This window comes from Meles meles, chromosome 19, assembly GCF_922984935.1.
Source record: "Meles meles chromosome 19, mMelMel3.1 paternal haplotype, whole genome shotgun sequence".
Classification (NCBI taxonomy): Eukaryota; Metazoa; Chordata; class Mammalia; order Carnivora; family Mustelidae; genus Meles; species Meles meles.
This window is the reverse complement of record NC_060084.1, coordinates 47486389-47503708: the sequence shown is the minus strand read 5'-3', so window position 1 is coordinate 47503708 and position 17320 is coordinate 47486389. Positions and strand designations below refer to the sequence as shown.

General features: G+C 46.7%; 1 protein-coding gene across 2 annotated transcripts; it reads left to right on the top strand.

Moving 5' to 3' along the window:
• The first annotated feature begins 597 nt into the window (after window positions 1-597).
• Window positions 598-17095, top strand: ETHE1 (ETHE1 persulfide dioxygenase). Of its 2 annotated transcripts, XM_045989008.1 has the most exons (7): window positions 598-757; window positions 1103-1247; window positions 1356-1504; window positions 14150-14279; window positions 16125-16214; window positions 16613-16729; window positions 16892-17095. In XM_045989008.1, exons 1-7 carry the CDS (start codon window positions 677-679, stop codon window positions 16942-16944), a joined length of 765 nt encoding a protein of 254 aa, XP_045844964.1. In that variant the 5' UTR covers window positions 598-676; the 3' UTR covers window positions 16945-17095. The 2 variants fall into 2 exon arrangements, with proteins under 2 accessions (XP_045844964.1, XP_045844966.1); XM_045989010.1 differs by lacking the exon at window positions 16125-16214.
• The last annotated feature ends 225 nt before the right edge of the window (window positions 17096-17320 follow it).

The window sequence follows — 17320 nt, the reverse complement described above, 5'->3', positions numbered from 1 at the left end:
AGAAATCAATGAGCAATATTCTCTCCTTGACTTTGAACTTTCCTTCTGCCTGTTTCTGTCCTCTCTGATTCTCTCCCTCTTTCTGCTCATTTCTCCTTGCTCTAATGTCCCAACATCTCTTCCTATCTTTCATAATCGTCTAGAATTTCCAAATGTATCTTTCTGACCATATTTCTTTGATGGACAACCCATTCCAACTCTATATCTCTCCATGAATCTCTGAAAGTCTTTCCAGGTCTCTCTTCTTGGTATCTCAGAGTCCAAGTCTCTCTCAAGTCTCTCAGCATCTCCTTTATCTCTGAGGGGCTCTCTGGGTCTCTCTCCTGATAAAAACCACTAAGAATACATTAGGAGTCCCGCTATCAAGTGTATTGGGGCCTCTTGCTGGGTTTTTATTTCTCTCCCTGTCTGTGGCGCTCCCAGCGTCTCTCCCTTCGCCTTTTGAGCCTTTTGAGTGTCTCCCTGTTAGTCGCTTCTCCCGGTCTCGCTGTCTACTTGGTCTCTGTATTCTCACCCAGACAGCCCTGAGCCCCAGAGCCCGTGGCCCCTTTAAGGCGGGCCCCGCCCTCGCCCCGCCCCCGCCCCGCCCCGCCCCTCCCTTCCCAGGTCAGTTAGGGGGCACCCGGCTTCCGCCAGCGCCCAGCGTCCGCTCACTCCCCACCGGGCCGCGGGCGCGATGGCGGGGGCCACACTGAGGGTCGCCGGGCGGCGGCTTAGCCAGCGCAGCGGCTCTGGAGTCCCCATTCTCCTACGGCAGGTGCGAGGAGGCTGGGCCCGCAGCCGGACCACGGGGCGCTGCACGGTGGCAGGGGCGGGACTCCGGCGTCCTTTAAAGCCGAGAGTTGGGGGATCCCGTGGGCTTCGGGCAGACTCCCGAGTCCTTTACGGGAGAGGTTAGTGGTGAGCCTGATTTGGGGGGTATTTGGAAGTTGGAACTCATTGTTTCAGATGGAACAGACTCCGGACACCGAGTGGAAAGAAGGGGCTGGGTTTTGTGTTCCTAGATCTTAGGAAAAGAATCGGGTCGAGGCTCGGACTCTTGGGTCCGCCGTGTGTGGGAGTCTCATTCTTCGCTCTCACCTGTCCCACTCCCCCTTCCCAGATGTTTGAGCCCAAGAGCTGCACCTACACGTACCTGCTGGGTGACAGAGAGTCCCATGAGGCCGTTCTGATCGACCCGGTTCTGGAGACGGCGCCTCGGGATGCCCAGCTGGTCAAGGAACTGGGGCTTCGGCTGCTGTATGCTGGTCAGTCTGGAGGCCAAAGCCCTGGGTCTGAGGGAGGAGGGGGCTGGGGGCTGGGAGTCCTTCGTCCTCTCTGAGCCTTCCTGGACCAGGTCCTCCTCTCTCTCCCAGTGAATACCCACTGCCACGCGGACCACATTACAGGCTCAGGGCTGCTCCGGTCCCTACTCCCCGGCTGCCAGTCTGTCATCTCCCGCCTTAGTGGAGCCCAGGCTGACTTGCACATTGAGGATGGAGACTCCATCCACTTCGGGCGCTTCGTGAGTTGCATGCTGGGTGTGGAAAGGGTGGTGGCCTGGACTTCTTGGCCTCAAGGGAAGAGGGGGCTGAGGGCTTGGGCTCCTGAGCCCCTGGGTAGGAGGGAACTCTGATCCAGGCTCCTGATTCCTGAGTGTCTCTGGGAGGAGGGCGCCATAAACCCAGGTGGGGCACTGGGGCTAGAGGCTCTGGGCAGGTGTGTCTCCGGCCAAGCCCCTTAAGTCAACAGTATTTGTGGAGTTTCCTACAGCCTTGGGGCAGCTCCTTTGGCTTGGCATCTCTATAAAAGTTGATTGAGGGCTAGAATTCTGAGGCCGGGGCTGAGAGAGAGATCCCAGCTCAGGCTGCTATTAGAGGAAGGAGCATCCTGTTGCCCAGGGCCAGGACTAGGGTGATGTGAGCAAGGCACCCAGGGTGCAACATTTTAAGGAGGCGCTTACTCTCACAGTCATGGTCACGCAAGGGCAGGGTAGGCACCTTCCAGCCAGCGCCTCCTTAAATGTTCACCCTTCTGTGCCTGCTTGCCTCACCCTTGGTGGAGCTGTTGCTTCACACAGGAAGGGTCCGAAGTTTCCTACCTTCTCTCCCATCTTTGTCACAGGCCAAGGTCAGCAGGTTTCCCGCCAGGATTTCAACCCAGAGCAATAGATGGGAGTGGAGAGGGCTCTGGGGGGAGTTCCTTCAGAGGGAGAAGAAATAGCTGACCAGGCTTTTCTCCCATCAGACTTGCTAAAGCTACAGAGAGAGTCAGGCTGACTTTGGGGACAGAATGGGCAAGTGACAGAGGGGGGACTTGACCTCCAGATTAGAGGATTTTGCTAAACGCGGACAGTTTATCTGAGTCTGAGCATTTAGAGATGAGAGCTGTGTGTGTGTGTGTTGGGGGGGGGATCAGAGGGTGGAGCTCCCGTGGGGGGCAGCCTCTTTATTTCTGGAAACTCTTTTCTGGAAGCAGGTGAAAAAGTGCCTTGTAACTTTATGTACACTGTCTGTGAGTGTCAGGGGCTAGCAAGCATTCCTTGAGCTGAGCAGGCTTAGAAGAGTGAACAGTGGTTGGGGTTTCATGTCAAGATGAGCCCTTTGTGAGATTGGATGAGCGATGTTTTGAATGAATGTCGAAGGGTTTCGCTGTGGCAGATTTAGCTTCCGTGTCTGGTTTTTTCAAGCGACTTAACTGATATTCACAAACCATCCAGTTCATCCATTTGAAGTGTACAATTCAGCGACTTAGTATATTCAGAGCTGAGTCCACCCATCACCACAGTTAACTGTAGAATAGCTTCGCCACTTCCAGAAGAAACCCCACGCTCCTTAGCTGTCACCCCGGCCCCCTCCCTCTTGCCCCGACAACCACAAATCCACTTTCTATCTCTCCAGGAAACACCAATTCTGGGTGTTTCATAGAAACGGAATCATATATTGTGTCGTCTTCTGTGACTGGCTTCTGTCATAACTGTTCAAGGGTCATCCTTGTAACGGGTGTGTTTCATGCCTTCCTATGGCTGAGTAACTCTTCATTGTGTGAATTCGCCTCGTTCGTTCATTCTTTCATCACCAGCCGATAGACATTTCTGTTGCTTCCTTTTTTTTTTTTTACTATTATGCATAATGCTGCTATAAATATTCATGCACAAGTTTTTGTGTGGCTGTTTTCATTTCTCTTGGATGTTTCTATAGGATGGAATTGCTGGATCAAAATAATAACTCTGTTTAATAGTTCGAGGACCTCGGGAGCCTGGGTGGCTCAGTTGGTTCAGCGTCCAACTCTTGATTTCAGCTCTGGTCTTGATCGCAGGGTCATGAGTTCAAGCTCATGGTGGTGTGGAGCCTACTTAAAAAAATGAGTGGGGGTGGTCCCTGGGTGGCTCAGTCGGTTAATGTCTGCCTTGGGCTCAGGGATCAAGCCCCACATGAGGCTCCCTGCTCAGCGTGGGGTCTGCATCTTCCTCTGCCCATCCTCCTGCTCACGCTCTCTCTTTCTCTCTCTCAAATAAATACATAAAATCTTAAAAAAAAAATAGTTGAAGGAACTGACCGACTAATATCCAGAGTGGTCACACCATTTTATATTCCCACAGGCACCATATGAAAGACCTAGTTTCCAGGTACCTGAGTGGCTCAGTCAGTTAAGCAGCGGACTCTTGATTTAGGCTCCCCATCGGGCTCCATGGGGAGTATGTTTCAGCATTCTCTGTCCCTCTGCCCCTCCCCACCCCTCTCTCTCAAATAAATAAATAAGTCTTAAAAAAAAAAAAAAGAAAAAAGAAAAACAAAAAGAGGGGTGCCTGGGTGACTCAGTGGGTTAAAACCTCTGCCTTCGGCTCAGGTCATGGTCCCGGGGTCCTGGGATCAAGCCCTGCATCAGGCTCTCTGCTCAGCAGGGAGACTGCTTCTGCCTGCCTCTCTGCCTGCTTGTGATCTCTGTCAAGTAAATAAATAAAATCTTTTAAAAAAGAAAAAAAAAAAAAAGAAAGTCCCAGTTTCTCCACATCCTTGCCAACACTTGTTAGCATCTGTCTTCATGAGTATTTGGTGTTTGGTGTGGTTTTCATCTGAGTTCTTTATAAACCTTTAGAGATGGTCACACTTCTCCCTCATTTTCTTCCCTCCACTTTAAAAAAATTTTGACTTGTAACATGCATGTCATACAGTAGAAAGTGTGCCTATTGTATGTGCAGCTTGTTAAATTTTTACATATGTTTACCCTTGCATATCCACTGCCAAGATCCAGATACAGAACAAACTCATCACCCCAGAAGGCCTCCTTGTCCCTCTTCCTGGCTATTGACAACACCCCCCCCATCAAGAAACCAGCTGCCGCCTTATTTATTCATTTTTAAATTTTTATTTTTTCTTATGATAAGGACTTTGAAGATTTGCAATCTTAGCAAATTTCTTTCTTACTCTTTTTTTAAAAGTAGGTCCCATCCCCAGTCCCCCGCGTGTGGCTTAAACCCAAGACCAAGAGTCACATGCTCTCTAACTGAGCCAGCCAGGGGCCCCTCTTCCGATTTATTTAATCCTAGATTAATTCCATGTGTTCTGGACCTCAGAAACAGGACTCGTACCATGTGGGCTCTTTGGTGTTCTGGCTTCTTTCACTCCTTCTCACGTTGTGTATGGTTGCAGTCTTTCCTTCTGTTGCTCTATCCCAGGAATTGGCTAACCCCTTCTGTAAAGGACCAGACAGTAAATACTTTCGCTTTTGCGGGCCATATATGGTCCCTGTTGGCGTGAAAGCAGTCAGAGACAATGCAGAAATGAATAAGAATGGCTTGTGCTCTAGCAGAACAAGATTTCTGGCCTCTGCAAGAATTCTCATGTGTTTTAAAATACCATTCTCATTTTGATTTTTTTTTTCAGCCATGAAAAAGCATAAAAAAAAACTACTCGTGGCCCTCCGACCACACAAAAGCAGACGACAGGTCAAATTTCATGTACCAGCCATGGTTCCCCAACCCTTGATGTAGAGCATTTTATTGTGTGAATTTATGATAATTTACCCATTTTCCCTTTGATGGCTGATTCTGGTTTGGGGCTATTAAGAACAAGGCTGCTGTGAAGGCTGTTATGCAAATCTTTTGGTGGACATTGCTCTCAATTCCAAGGAACAGATTTCCTGGGTCAGAGGACTGACCTATGATTAACTTTAGTAGAGCTTGCCACTTTTTTTTTTTTTTAAGATTTTATTTCTTTATTTGACAGAGAGACACACAATGAGAGAAGGAACACAATTAGGGGGAGTGGGAGAGGGAGAAACAGGCTTCCTGCAGAGCAGGGAGCCTAATGCAGGACTCCAACCCGGGACCCTGGGATCCTGACCTGAGCAGAAGGCAGATGCTCAATGACTGAGTCACCCAAGTGTCCCAAACTTGCCACTTTTTGAACTGGTTATATTTTATACTCACAGTGGGCTAGATTTGGATGATTTTATCATTCAATGAATTTTCTGTTTTATTGAGCAATGAGATTTGAACATTTGAGCTCCAACGAGGGGTGGCAGATTCAGAAAGTTAGTCTTGCCTATTAAGTATGTTAATTTAGAGCGCTGCCAGATATGGAGCCCCCAGATCCCACTTTAGGGATTCTGATTTCATTGTTTGGGGCAGACACGGGATGAGTCTCTTTTAAAAGCTTGCAGGTCGGTGCCTGACTAGGTCAGTCAGTGGAGCATGAGACTTTGAACTTGAAGCTGTAAGTTTGAGCCTCACCTTTGGTGTAAAGATGACTTAAAAATAAATAAAATCTTAAATAAAGTAAAACAAAAGCTTATAGGTGATGCTCATGTGGTCTGGGTGAGAATTTCACTACTTCCTTCCATTTGGAAGTAATTATTATTTTTTAAGTAATTAATTCGTTAGAGAGAGAGAGCATAAGCAAGGCGTGCAGAGAGAGAGGGAGAAGCAGGCTCCCTGCTGAACAAGGAGTCATGCAGGGCTCGATCCTGGGGCCATGACCTGAGCTGAAGGCAGATGCGTAACCTGAACCTCCCAGGTGTCCCAGGAACTAATTATTTTTTTAAAAGATTTATTTATTAATTTATTTATTAGAGAGAGAGAGGGAGAACGAGCAGGGGGAGGGGCATTAGGAGAGAGAGACAAGCAAATTCCTGAGATAATGACCTGAGCAGAAAGCAAGGGTCTGTTGCTTAACGGACAGAGCCGCCCAGGCGCCCCTGGAACTAATTATTTGAATTGTGGAACAGATGTCCCCTCTTGCAACATTTTACAAAGAATGACAAGCCTACAGAAAAGTTGAAAAGATTTGACAGCATCCATCCGTCACCTGTCTTATCTTTTGATGCATCTTCAAGTTAGAGACATCAGTGCACTGTCCCTTAAACGTTAGAACAACTGTCATTTTCTTTCATGAAAGAAAAGAAGGTTTAGCTAATATAGGTTCAGACTATTTAGCCGCAATGGAAAAAGACACTCTGAGTTTAGAAGTGCATAGATACGGTGGCTGGTTACTCCAAGATTAAGTGCTTTTGAATAATGGAGCGGAGCAATGAACTTGGGACCTGCTGGAATAGATGTCTAGACTCTGCTTGCCACCAGGGGGCAGTGTGGGCCGTGGGACCTGCTGTGCGGATCGCTTTGGAGTTGCCCAGAGCTGATGCGAAGTAGTTGGAGAAGGTGTTGACCCCCACCCCGCAAGTGGTGAAAGGACAGCTGCTGAGCTGGTGCACGTATTTGAAGCACCATGGAAGGGAAGAAGGAATTTGTTGGAAGAATATGAGGTTAGGCTCCACAGAATCCCTAAAAACTATTCTGTGGTTGAAAAGACGATTCAACCAGTTTCGGGATGGGTGGAGGGTCCATGCGGTCCAGATAGAAGGCGCTCCCCCCACAACATTTTATTAATATTCTAATATCTATAGCAAATTGAAATAATAGTACCGTGAACACTCTCATACCCTTTACTTAAAGTTCACCAGTTGCTGATGTTTTTTAAAAGATTTTATTTATGAGAGAGAGAGAGAGCATGAGCAGGGTCTGAGGGAGAGGGGGAAGCAAGCTCCCCGCTGAGCAGGGGCTCCATCCTCTCAACCCCAGGACCCCAGAATCATGACCTGAGCCAAAGGCAGACACTTAACTAACTCAGCCACCCAGGCGCCCCAGTTGCTGACATTTTTGCTACCTTTGCCTTATTTCTCTATGTGTGGATATACTGTTTTCTTCTTACCATTCGAAAGCTTGCATACAGAAAGGTCAACCCTAACGACTTCTCTGGAGAGTAAGGCTGTTCTGTATCAGAGGTTCTCAAACTCAAACCTTTTAGTATCAGAGCTCCTGGCTGTCTTAAAAGTTACAGGATGGCCCTCAAAGCTTTTATTTATGTGGGTTCGCTCTCAATATTTACTTATTAGTTGTATGTCTGTTACAGGTCAGTAAAACTAAGTAAGTAAGACTTACCTATTCAGAGATGCCGAAAAATTTTACTGCATTAGAAATTAAAACTGAGACTCTGTTTTGAAAACGCAAGAATATCCAAGCACTCCATCTGCTGGCAGAACAATGACATCATCACCAGTCATGGAGCTTCTGGAAAATTTCCCTCTACTGGGGAATAAGAGTAGGAAGGGCAGAAGAGCTCTTCCTACTATCATGAAAATAGTTTTCACCTTGCAGACCCTCAGGGTTCCCTCATCTGCACTTGGAGAGACAGTCCTTTTACAAAGTCTTCATCACAGAAAGTCTATGATAATTCTGAAATAATTCTTAAATCCAGCTTAAGTTCGAATTGCCCCAGGTGCCCAGGAATCGTTTTTATGGCAGTTTTTAAGAACCAGGACCCAGTCAAGCTTCATGCATGCCATTCGGCTATAGGGTCTGTTGGGTCTCTAAATCTAGAACAGCCCCTTTTCACACCATGACATTGACTTCTGAAGTTTCTAGTCTATTGTCTTGGAGAACGTCCCACTTCTGGGTGTGTCTGGTTGTTTCTTCATGGTGTCATTCAACCTCCTCTTCTCTTTGCCATCAACCGAAGTAGATTGTATGTATTTTGAATTGGTTAATAATAATGACGATAATTTAACAATAGTTTACAAGCTTTGAGGGTTTGCTTCTTGCCAGGCATTGTGCTGAGCTCTGTAAGTGTTCTTTATCAGTGTTTGTCTAGAAGGATTTTCATAATCAAATACCGCTGCAGGCAGCAGGGAGTGGTGGGGCCTGTGGTAAACCTTAGGATGCATGTTCCATTCATAGAGGACACCCACTGCACAATTCAAGTTGATTATTCATGTTTAGGAATGCAGTCTGTCGGGGAGCCTGGCTGGCTCAGTTGAAAGAGCATGGGTCGTGGTTTGAGGCCCAAATTGGGTATAGGGATACTTAAATAAATAAGCTTTATAAAAAAAAAAGAATGTGGTCTGTCTACTGCCAAGCCCCCTTTTTTAAAATAGAAGCTTCAAATGTACATTTTTGAGAAGTCTTCCACTTTTTAAGGACAGACTACAAATTCAGACTTCTCATAACTTCTGAGTGGGCCAAACAAAACCTTTCTCTGGCTGAGTCTGGCCCTTGGGCCTCCGTTGCATCTTCTCTGACAAACAGATCTCATTAAACCTTCATAACCGCATAGATGAGAAATATTTTTCTCATTTGACAAAGAAGGATGCATAGAGAAGAAAAGTGACTTGCCCACAAATTCCACTGAGAAAGTGGCCAAGTTGGGATTTTTTTTTTTTTCCAAAAGATTTATTTATTTATTTGAGAGTGAGAGGCAGACTGGGGGTGGGGAAGGCAGAGGGAGAGGGAGAGAAAGTCCCAAGCGGACTCCACATGGAGCCCAACACGGGGCTCAATCCCGCCGTCCTCATGACATCATGACCTGAGCTGAAACCAAGAGTCAGACACTTAACTGACTGAGCCACCCAGGTGCCCCGCCAGGTCAGGATTTGAACCCAGGAGGCCTTGTGGTTCCACTAGATCAGTGGTTTTACAAAATTTAGAACCTTAATGAGGTGCCTGGGTGACTCGGTCCGTTAAGCATCTGCCTTTGGCTCAGGTCATGATCCCGGGGCCCTGGGATGGAGTCCCACATCAGGTTTCCTGCTCTGCGGGGAGTCTGCTTCTCCCTCTTACCGCTCCCCCTGCTTATGAGCTCTCTCTCTCTGTCAAATAAATAAAATCTTTTAAAAAGTTTGTTTAAACTTATTACTATGTTACTTTGATTATATTGTGATTATTGTGTCCTGGACATTTTTCTAAGTGCTTAACATACTCAAAATAACAATATTTTTTTGTTAAAGCTTTTATTTATGAGAGAGAGAGTGTGCGCAAGCAGAGGGGAGGGGCAGAGGAAGAGGGAGAAGCAGGCTCCCTGCTGAGCAGACAGCCCCATGCAGGGCTCGATCCCGGGACCCTGGGATCATGACCTGAGCCCAAGGCAGACACTTAACCAGCCGAGCCACCTATGTGCCCCAGGACTTAATATTTATAATAACCCTATGAAGTGGGGACAATTATTATCCCCATTTTACAAATGAGCAGTGAAGCTCAGAAACAGAGAGGTGAAGTGACTTGTCCAAGGCCACACAGCTAGTAATAAATAGCAGAGCCAAATTTAGAACCCATGTCACCTGGCACCAGATGCTGTTCGTAACTCCTAGTCCATGTGCCCTCTTCAAGACATAGCTGTTTTACATCCGGATTGATGACTGAAACCTCCGCATATGAAATACCACTTCCCTGTACTGTGTACCAGGCACGCTTTGATTTCCCACTTCCTCCCACATCCCATCCCACACCACTCCATTCTGTTCCATTCCACAACCTCTCTGCTCTTCTGCGTACAGCATCCTTTTTTTTTTTTTTTGTCTTATCTGTGACATCCATCCATATTTCCACATTTAGTTATGCTTTGCTCATTCTTATTCTGTGCCTTGGTTTCCTCATCTGTAGAATGGGAACAGGAATGGTGTCTGCCTCATAAGGATGTGTGTGGACTGGATGAGTTCAGTCATGTTGAGCACTTAGGAGAGAGCCTGGCACAGGAGAAGGGGGTCAGTCAATGTGAGGGCTCTGGGGAATGAGCAGACCTGACCGATGGGAGAGGGAAGGGTGTACCTAGCAGAGAGAATTGCGTGGGCACAAACCTGGTGCTTTCTGGAAGCACCCCTGGGTTTCAGAGTAGCTGGGTGTGTTACTGGACATTGGGCTGGACAGGCGGGCAGGCACTGGAACAGGGGCATTTTCAGAAGTCAGGCTGAGAAGCCAGGACTCTGTCTGGGGGACAGTGGGAGCCAAGGAAGGGTTGTGACCAGAGAGGAGCAGGTCTGAATCTGGGCGGTAGAAACCCTCCTCAGGGTCATGTGGGAGAAGGATGGAGGCTGGTAGGCCAGGACAGAGGCAGGTGTTTGGTCCAAGGAGGAGAGGATGAGGCCCAAGATGGGTGGGACTGTGGGAGGTATGGAGCAGGGGATAGATGCTAGATATTCCAGAGAAAGGAAAGGTCAAATAAACAGGGATGCTGATCATCGGCAAAGCCACTTGCTAGACAGACTCAGGGCCTCGGGAGTCTCAGTCCATGTGGCAAGCAGGTTCTTGTTCAATTGATATTAAAATTTTGTCCAGGGGCGCCTGGGTGGCTCAGTGGTTTAGGCCGCTGCCTTCGGCTCAGGTCATGATCTCAGGGTCCTGGGATCGAGTCCCGCATCGGGCTCTCCGCTCTGCGGGGAGCCTGCTTCCCTCTCACTCTCTCTCTGCCTGCCTCTCTGCCTGCTTGTGATCTCTCTCTCTGTCAAATAAATAAATAAATAATCTTTAAAAAAAAAATAAAATAAAATAAAATTTTGTCCAATTTATACACATACACAATTACGTACACCACATATAGGCTTTAATTGTGCCATATATTCCATGTATACTGTCTAACTGTGTTGGTTGTTCATAGCTGGTGTCCTGATCTGTCAGTACTCATTGCTACAACTGTGATCAGCTGGTTGCTTGTTCGTTTTTGTTTTTGTTTTTGGTGATTAACTGTTTTCAACATTACCCCTGAACATCCATCCACGATATTTGGTTCAAAGGACATCCATGCTTTTTGTTTAAAAAAAAAAAAAAAAATCAGGGTGCCTGAGTGGCTTAGTGGATGAAAGCCTCTGCCTTAGGCTCAGGTCATGATCCCAGAGTCCTGGAATCGAGCCCCGTATCGGGCTCTCTGCTCAGCGGGGAGCCTGCTTCCCCCGACCTCTTTCTGCCTGCCTCTCTGCCTGCTTGTAATCTGTCAAATAAATAAATAAAATTTTTAAAAAATCAGAGAGTATGGAAACAGACAAAATAAAAAGTGAGGGATCATTCCTCGACCACCAAAAGGTTATGTTAATTTTAGGCGGGAGGGTTATGATTTTTCCCACAACATTTTGCAAGATCATTTTCTTTGCATTTGTTTTGCATTACACATACATCCTTGGATATATGAGTTAGGAAGGTGTTTGGCTGAAAGTAATTAAAAAACTCATATGGTGGCTTAAATATTTGGGAGTTCAGTTTTCTCCCATAACAGAGGTTCTGGAAGAAGACAGTCAGATGCTTCACCGACTGAGTCACCCAGGAGCCCCATTTGGGGAATTCTTTTTCATGGTTGCAAGGTGGTTGCTGCAGCTGCGGCCATCACACCTTTGTCCAGAACCAGATAAAGTGGGAAGGGGAGGTGCCAAGCATTTTTTATCAGGAAGGGAAAAGTTTTCCCAGACATTTTTAGGAGACCTACTGAGATCTTGGTCTGAGAACCACGTCCAAAGCCACCCAGGCTACCACAGAGGGAAAGGAAGTGATTGGCTGGGCACACTGATGCCCTGAACCAAACCAGGGACCCATGAGTGGGGACGGGTGGGACGGATGCCAGGTGTGGACACAGGATCTGTACCTGGTGTCCTTCAGTATTCAGCAGATGACTGACCTGGATCAGGATGCTAACTGGTGGGGGGAATGCTGTGTGAGTGGGAACTAGTCTTATAAGTAGTTTTTAGATCATGAAGGTAACATTTTTTTTTTCTTTCTGACAATTGCTTCCCTGAACTGAGTGTGGGGATTTACATAATGAGGTTTTCCTGGGTGGGCATTTTTGCCCATGTGTCCGAAGTTCTTTTTTTTTTTTTTAAGAGATTATTTATTTATTTGACAGAGAGAAACACAGTGAGAGAGGGAACACAAGCAGGGAGAGTGGGAGAAGGAGAAGCATGCTTCCCACCCAGCAGAGAACCCGATGCGGGGCTTGATCCCAGGACCCCTGGATCATGACCCGAGCTGAAGGCAGATGCCTAACAACTGAGCCACCCAGGTGCCCCTGTGTTCGAAGTTCTTAACAGCAGAGTCTTAGCAGAAGATTTGCAGGGTCAGAGTCCACATTTGAGGTGTTGGTAGACATTGCAAACTTGCCCTCTAAAACAGCTACACTGAGTCATACCCATATCCCAGGAAACATGAGGGCTGAGCAACTCTGACAGTTGTCAGTCTGGTAGGCAAAAAATAAGGGTTTTTGAATTTAAATCTCTCTCCCTTTCTCCCTAAAAGGGGGATCTAACATTGGTTCAGATTTTTTTTTGACTATTTATTTCCTCTTCTATGAATTGCCTGTTTTGTTTTGTTTTTTTTTCTTTTCTTTTTGCACATTTTTCTTTTGGAAGTTCTTATTGATGCTTAGGAGCTCTTTATATATGATGGCTATTCATACTTTATAATACTTTCTTATACATGTTGCTAATACTGTCTCTGAGTTTTTTGGCTTTTAACTCTTATCTTGTTCTTTTCTATAATGAAATTAAACTATGTGGTCATTCTTGTCACTGTTTTTCCTTATGTGCTCTGAATTTAATATGCTTAGAAAAACCTTTCCTACCTCAAGATTTTATATATATATATAAACACACACACACATCTCCTTATATAAGATTACATATACTCTTATATATTTCCTTTTAGAAATCTTTTGGTTTTTAAAATTTTAGATCTTTAGTTTATCCTGAATCTTGTATTTTATTTTTAATTATAAAATGACGTGCTTTCTGTTTAAAAAAAAAAAAAAAAAAGAGAGGGGTAATGTAGGAAAAGCCTAAAGAAAAAAAGTATGTCTTGAGTGAACAAGGAACCTTTTTTAAAAATTGACACTGCACAAGTTACTTTGTAGTCTGCTTTTAGCCCTTACCAGATATTAAATGTTTTTTCGTGTCATTAAATATTTGTGTACGACATCATTAAATTTCATTTCAATAACATATTTTTAAATGAATGTGGGTATTCCCTATTTATATTAGTGTGCTTATCTTTTTCTTATTGATTTGAAGATTCTATTTGTATATGAAGTCTACTGACCACTGTGTGGTGCATATATGTCGTAAATATATTTTGTCACCTTGTTGGTTCCATTTCACTTTTGTTTATAGTGTTGTTGCCACTCAGAGACTTCAGATTTATTTAAAGTCAAACCATCAATCTTTTTTTGTAATGATTTATGACCTTGGGATCACATTTGAATCTTTTTCCCTAACTAGATAAAGATTGTATATATTTGTTTGTATTTTTGTTGTTGTCACAGTTTTATGGTTTTCTTGCTTTTTAAAAAAAGATTTAATTTATTTATTGGACAGACAGAGATCATAAGTAGGCAGAGAGGCAGGCGGGCTGAGCAGAGAGCCTGATGTGGGGCTTGATCCCAGGACCCTGAGATCATGACCTGAGCTGAAGGCAGAGGCTTAACCAACTGAGCCACCCAGGCGCCCCTGGTTTTCTTGCTTTAAGTGTTTAATTCATTGGGAGTTTACCCTGGTATGAGGTTTAAGTCTGGGAATCTAACTTAATTTGTTTTTTTTTTTTTTAATTTCAATTATATTTATTTGACAGAGAGAGAGCGAGTGAGCACAAGCAGGGGGAGAGGGCAGAGGGAGAAGTAGATGCTCCCCCCTCTCCCTGAGCAGGGAGCCCAAGACAGGACTCACTCCCAGGACCCCGGAATCACCACCCGAGCCAAATGCAGATGCCTAACCCACTGAGCCACCCAGGCGCCCCAAACTTAATTCTTTAACAACCCCCCCCATGCTAGCTAGATGTGATCTTAGGGTGGGATGGGGGCTTCTGGGGCCAGTTTCATCATGGGGCCAGAGCCCTTGGCTTATTGGTAACTGTATTTTCCTTCCCCACTAGGCCTTGGAGACCCGAGCAAGTCCTGGCCACACCCCGGGCTGTGTCACCTTTGTTCTGAATGACCACAGCATGGCCTTCACTGGAGATGCCCTGCTCATCCGAGGGTGTGGACGGACGGATTTCCAGCAAGGTCACAGGCCCCTTTCCCTAGCCTGAGATCTTAGTACGGTTCGGTGCATGCCAGGACTTGAAGTACCTGTTGCAAGAATGAATGAATGAGTGTTAGAATTTTGGGGGTCAGGATTAGATTGAAGAAGTTTAGCTGCTACAGTGAGGGAAAATTAGATTCCTGATTTGCAGATGGGAGGGAGATTCAGCAGTTTGCTTGTTGAGGGACAGTTAGATGCAAGGGTGTATCATTATCTGTCGCTGTGAAACCAGTGACCCCAGACCTTAATGACTTAAGCAGTGATTGACATTGATTGACATTATCTCATGTAGTTTCTAAGAGTTGAGACTCTGGGAGCAGCTTCGCTGGGTGGTCCTGGCTTAGCGTCTGGGCTGTAGTCATCCAAAGGCTTGACTGGGGTGGGGGGGCCTGCTGCCAAGGTGCCTCACTCACACGGCTGGCAATCTGGCTCGGTCTGTTGGCCGGAGGCCTCAGTTCCTCGCCACAGAGACCTCCCCCTGGGGGTAATTTGTCTTTATGACACGGCAGCTGGGTTCTCCCAAAGGGAATGATCAGAGAGACACAGAGAAGCAGACAGAAGCACTAATTTTTTTATTAAAGATTTGTATTTATTTGAGAGAGGGAGAATGAGTGGGAATAGGGGACATGAGAGGGAGAGAGAGAGAAGCAGACTCCCCATTGAGCTGGGAGCCTGACGCGGGACTCAATCCCGGAACATTGGGATCATGACCTGAGCCGAAGGCAGATGCTTAGCCAACTGAGCCCCCCAGGTGTCCCCCACTGTGGCCATACTTTTAAACTTCATAAGGAGTTTAGGTGCTGGAGGTGCGGCAGGGAAGGGTGTGGAGTTTGATTCAGGGATTTGGCTGCGAGGGGACAGTTAGATTCAGGAGTTTCACTGTGGGAAGGGAGCTCAGTTTTAAAGATTCTATTTTTGTTGATTTGACAGGGAGAGACACAGCAAGAGAGGAAACTCAAGCTGGGGGAGTGGGAGAGTGAGGAGCAGGCTCCCCGCTGAGCAAGGAACCCGATGTGGGGCTTGATCCCAGGACCCTGAGATCGTGACCTGAGCCAAAGGCAGCCGCTTAACAACTGAGTCACCCAGGTGTCCCAGGAGCTCAGTTTTAAATTTCAGGGTTTAGCTGTCCTGTGTGCATGTGGGTGAATGTGGGGTTGACACTAGATTGGGAGGATTTTGCTGCCTTGCAAGCGGAGGGCAAGACAAGATCAGAGAAAAGACAGAACAGCCCTGAGCTGGCAGTGTGTGACCAGATGCCCAGGCTGCCTCTTGCTTCCTCTTCCTCTCGCCTTATCTTTCCATCGTGGTCTCTGTCTTTTTCTCTCCAAGGCTTTTAGTCCTCCATTTATCTACTCCCGACACAGTTATGCAATTGAAGGATTTGAAATGAAAGCTGGAAGGAGGGTCCAAAAAGATTTGCCCCTGACCCAGTTTAGGACTCAGAGCTCTGTTGTTGGAACCATGGTCCTGTTTTCCTCCTTGGGCTCGTGTCTTTAGTTTCTTACCTTCTAGTCTAGCCTCCCTACCCGAACCCTTTTTTGACATCCCCTGGCTGAGGGCACAACTCCTTGGTGCTTCTGGATCTCATCCTGATGTTACTTACTACCATCGTGAATTTCTCACCAGTTCTCAATTCTTCACATATGCTGTTCCTTCTGTCTAGAATGCCCTTACCTCTCTTTCTGTGCCTAGACAAAGCGGTACTGGCAGAAAATGAGGAAGAAGGTTTAGCTACTGTGATTTTATCCTCCCACCCTTTCTTGAGGGAAGGGGCTAGAAACCTTCTCTCCTGTTAATTTACTCACCTCTGAGTCTTCCCTCCCCAGGCTGTGCTAAGACCTTGTACCACTCAGTCCACAAAAAGATCTTCACGCTTCCAGGAGACTGTCTGATCTATCCTGCTCATGATTACCGTGGTGAGGGCTTCCTGGAGGAGGTGTGGGACTTACATAACTGTCCATTTGAGAGGGGGTACCAAACTGCTGTAGTCCTTGTGGGGCATGGAGACTACAATTCCCAGAAATTTCTCTGGCCAAAAAGAACAAGTGTTTAGGTGTGCTGAGTGTTCATGCAGAAACAAGAGTCCTAGAATTCCAAAGGGCATGCATTTTCCTGGGACTAACTTGTAGAGCTTAGGGAATGTGGGAAACTACATTTCCCATAGTGCTAATCGAGGAGAGCGTGGTCTCTGTGACTCTGGGAAGAGCCTGTGAGTCCCAGGCTCCAGATGCACCCTAAGCCTCCTGGGAAATGTAGTCAAAGGAGGCCCCAGGCACTTGCCAGGTTGACGTTCCTCGCCTCCCTTGGCCACTAGGGCTCACCGTGTCCACCGTGGAGGAAGAGCGGACTTTGAACCCGCGGCTCACACTCAGCTGTGAGGAGTTTGTCAAGGTCATGGACAACTTGAACTTGCCCAAGCCTCAGCAGATAGGTGAGCAGCTGGGGGCCAGACTCCTGGGTCTGAGGGAGAAGGGGGCTCAGGGCCAGAATTATAATTTTCCAAAGAAGGGCTCCTTGGATTTCTGGGTCCCCAGTGGGGCATGAGGGGGTCTGCTGGGGCCCCTTAGTTTCAACCCTGACTTTTTCCTTTCAGACTTTGCTGTTCCAGCTAACATGCGCTGTGGGATCCAGACCCCCCCTTCCTGACCTGGTTTTGTCAGGTGCTCATTTCCCTTAAGAATGCACTAGGCGGGGTCCAGAGAGAGGTGCCATCGCCAGGCCTCTCTCCTTCCCCTCCCTCACCAGCCCCTGAGCTTCTCAAATAAATAAATAAAAATTATTATTTTTTTGTTCTGAATTGTATTTCTGTCTATTTGAGGGGAGAGTGCCGTTGGTTTTCTGGTCTGAGGTGTCTGGGCTGAAGAGTGCAGGGAGGAGAGAGTGGGGGTGAAGCAGGCTGTTGGGAAGGAGGAGATTTTTTCCTAAACTCACAAGATCAGAGACAAACCTATCCTGGGCAGGGTTTCTCGCCCCCTTGGATTAGAACACCATCTTGAGTTGGAGCCACTCGCACTCATAAGAC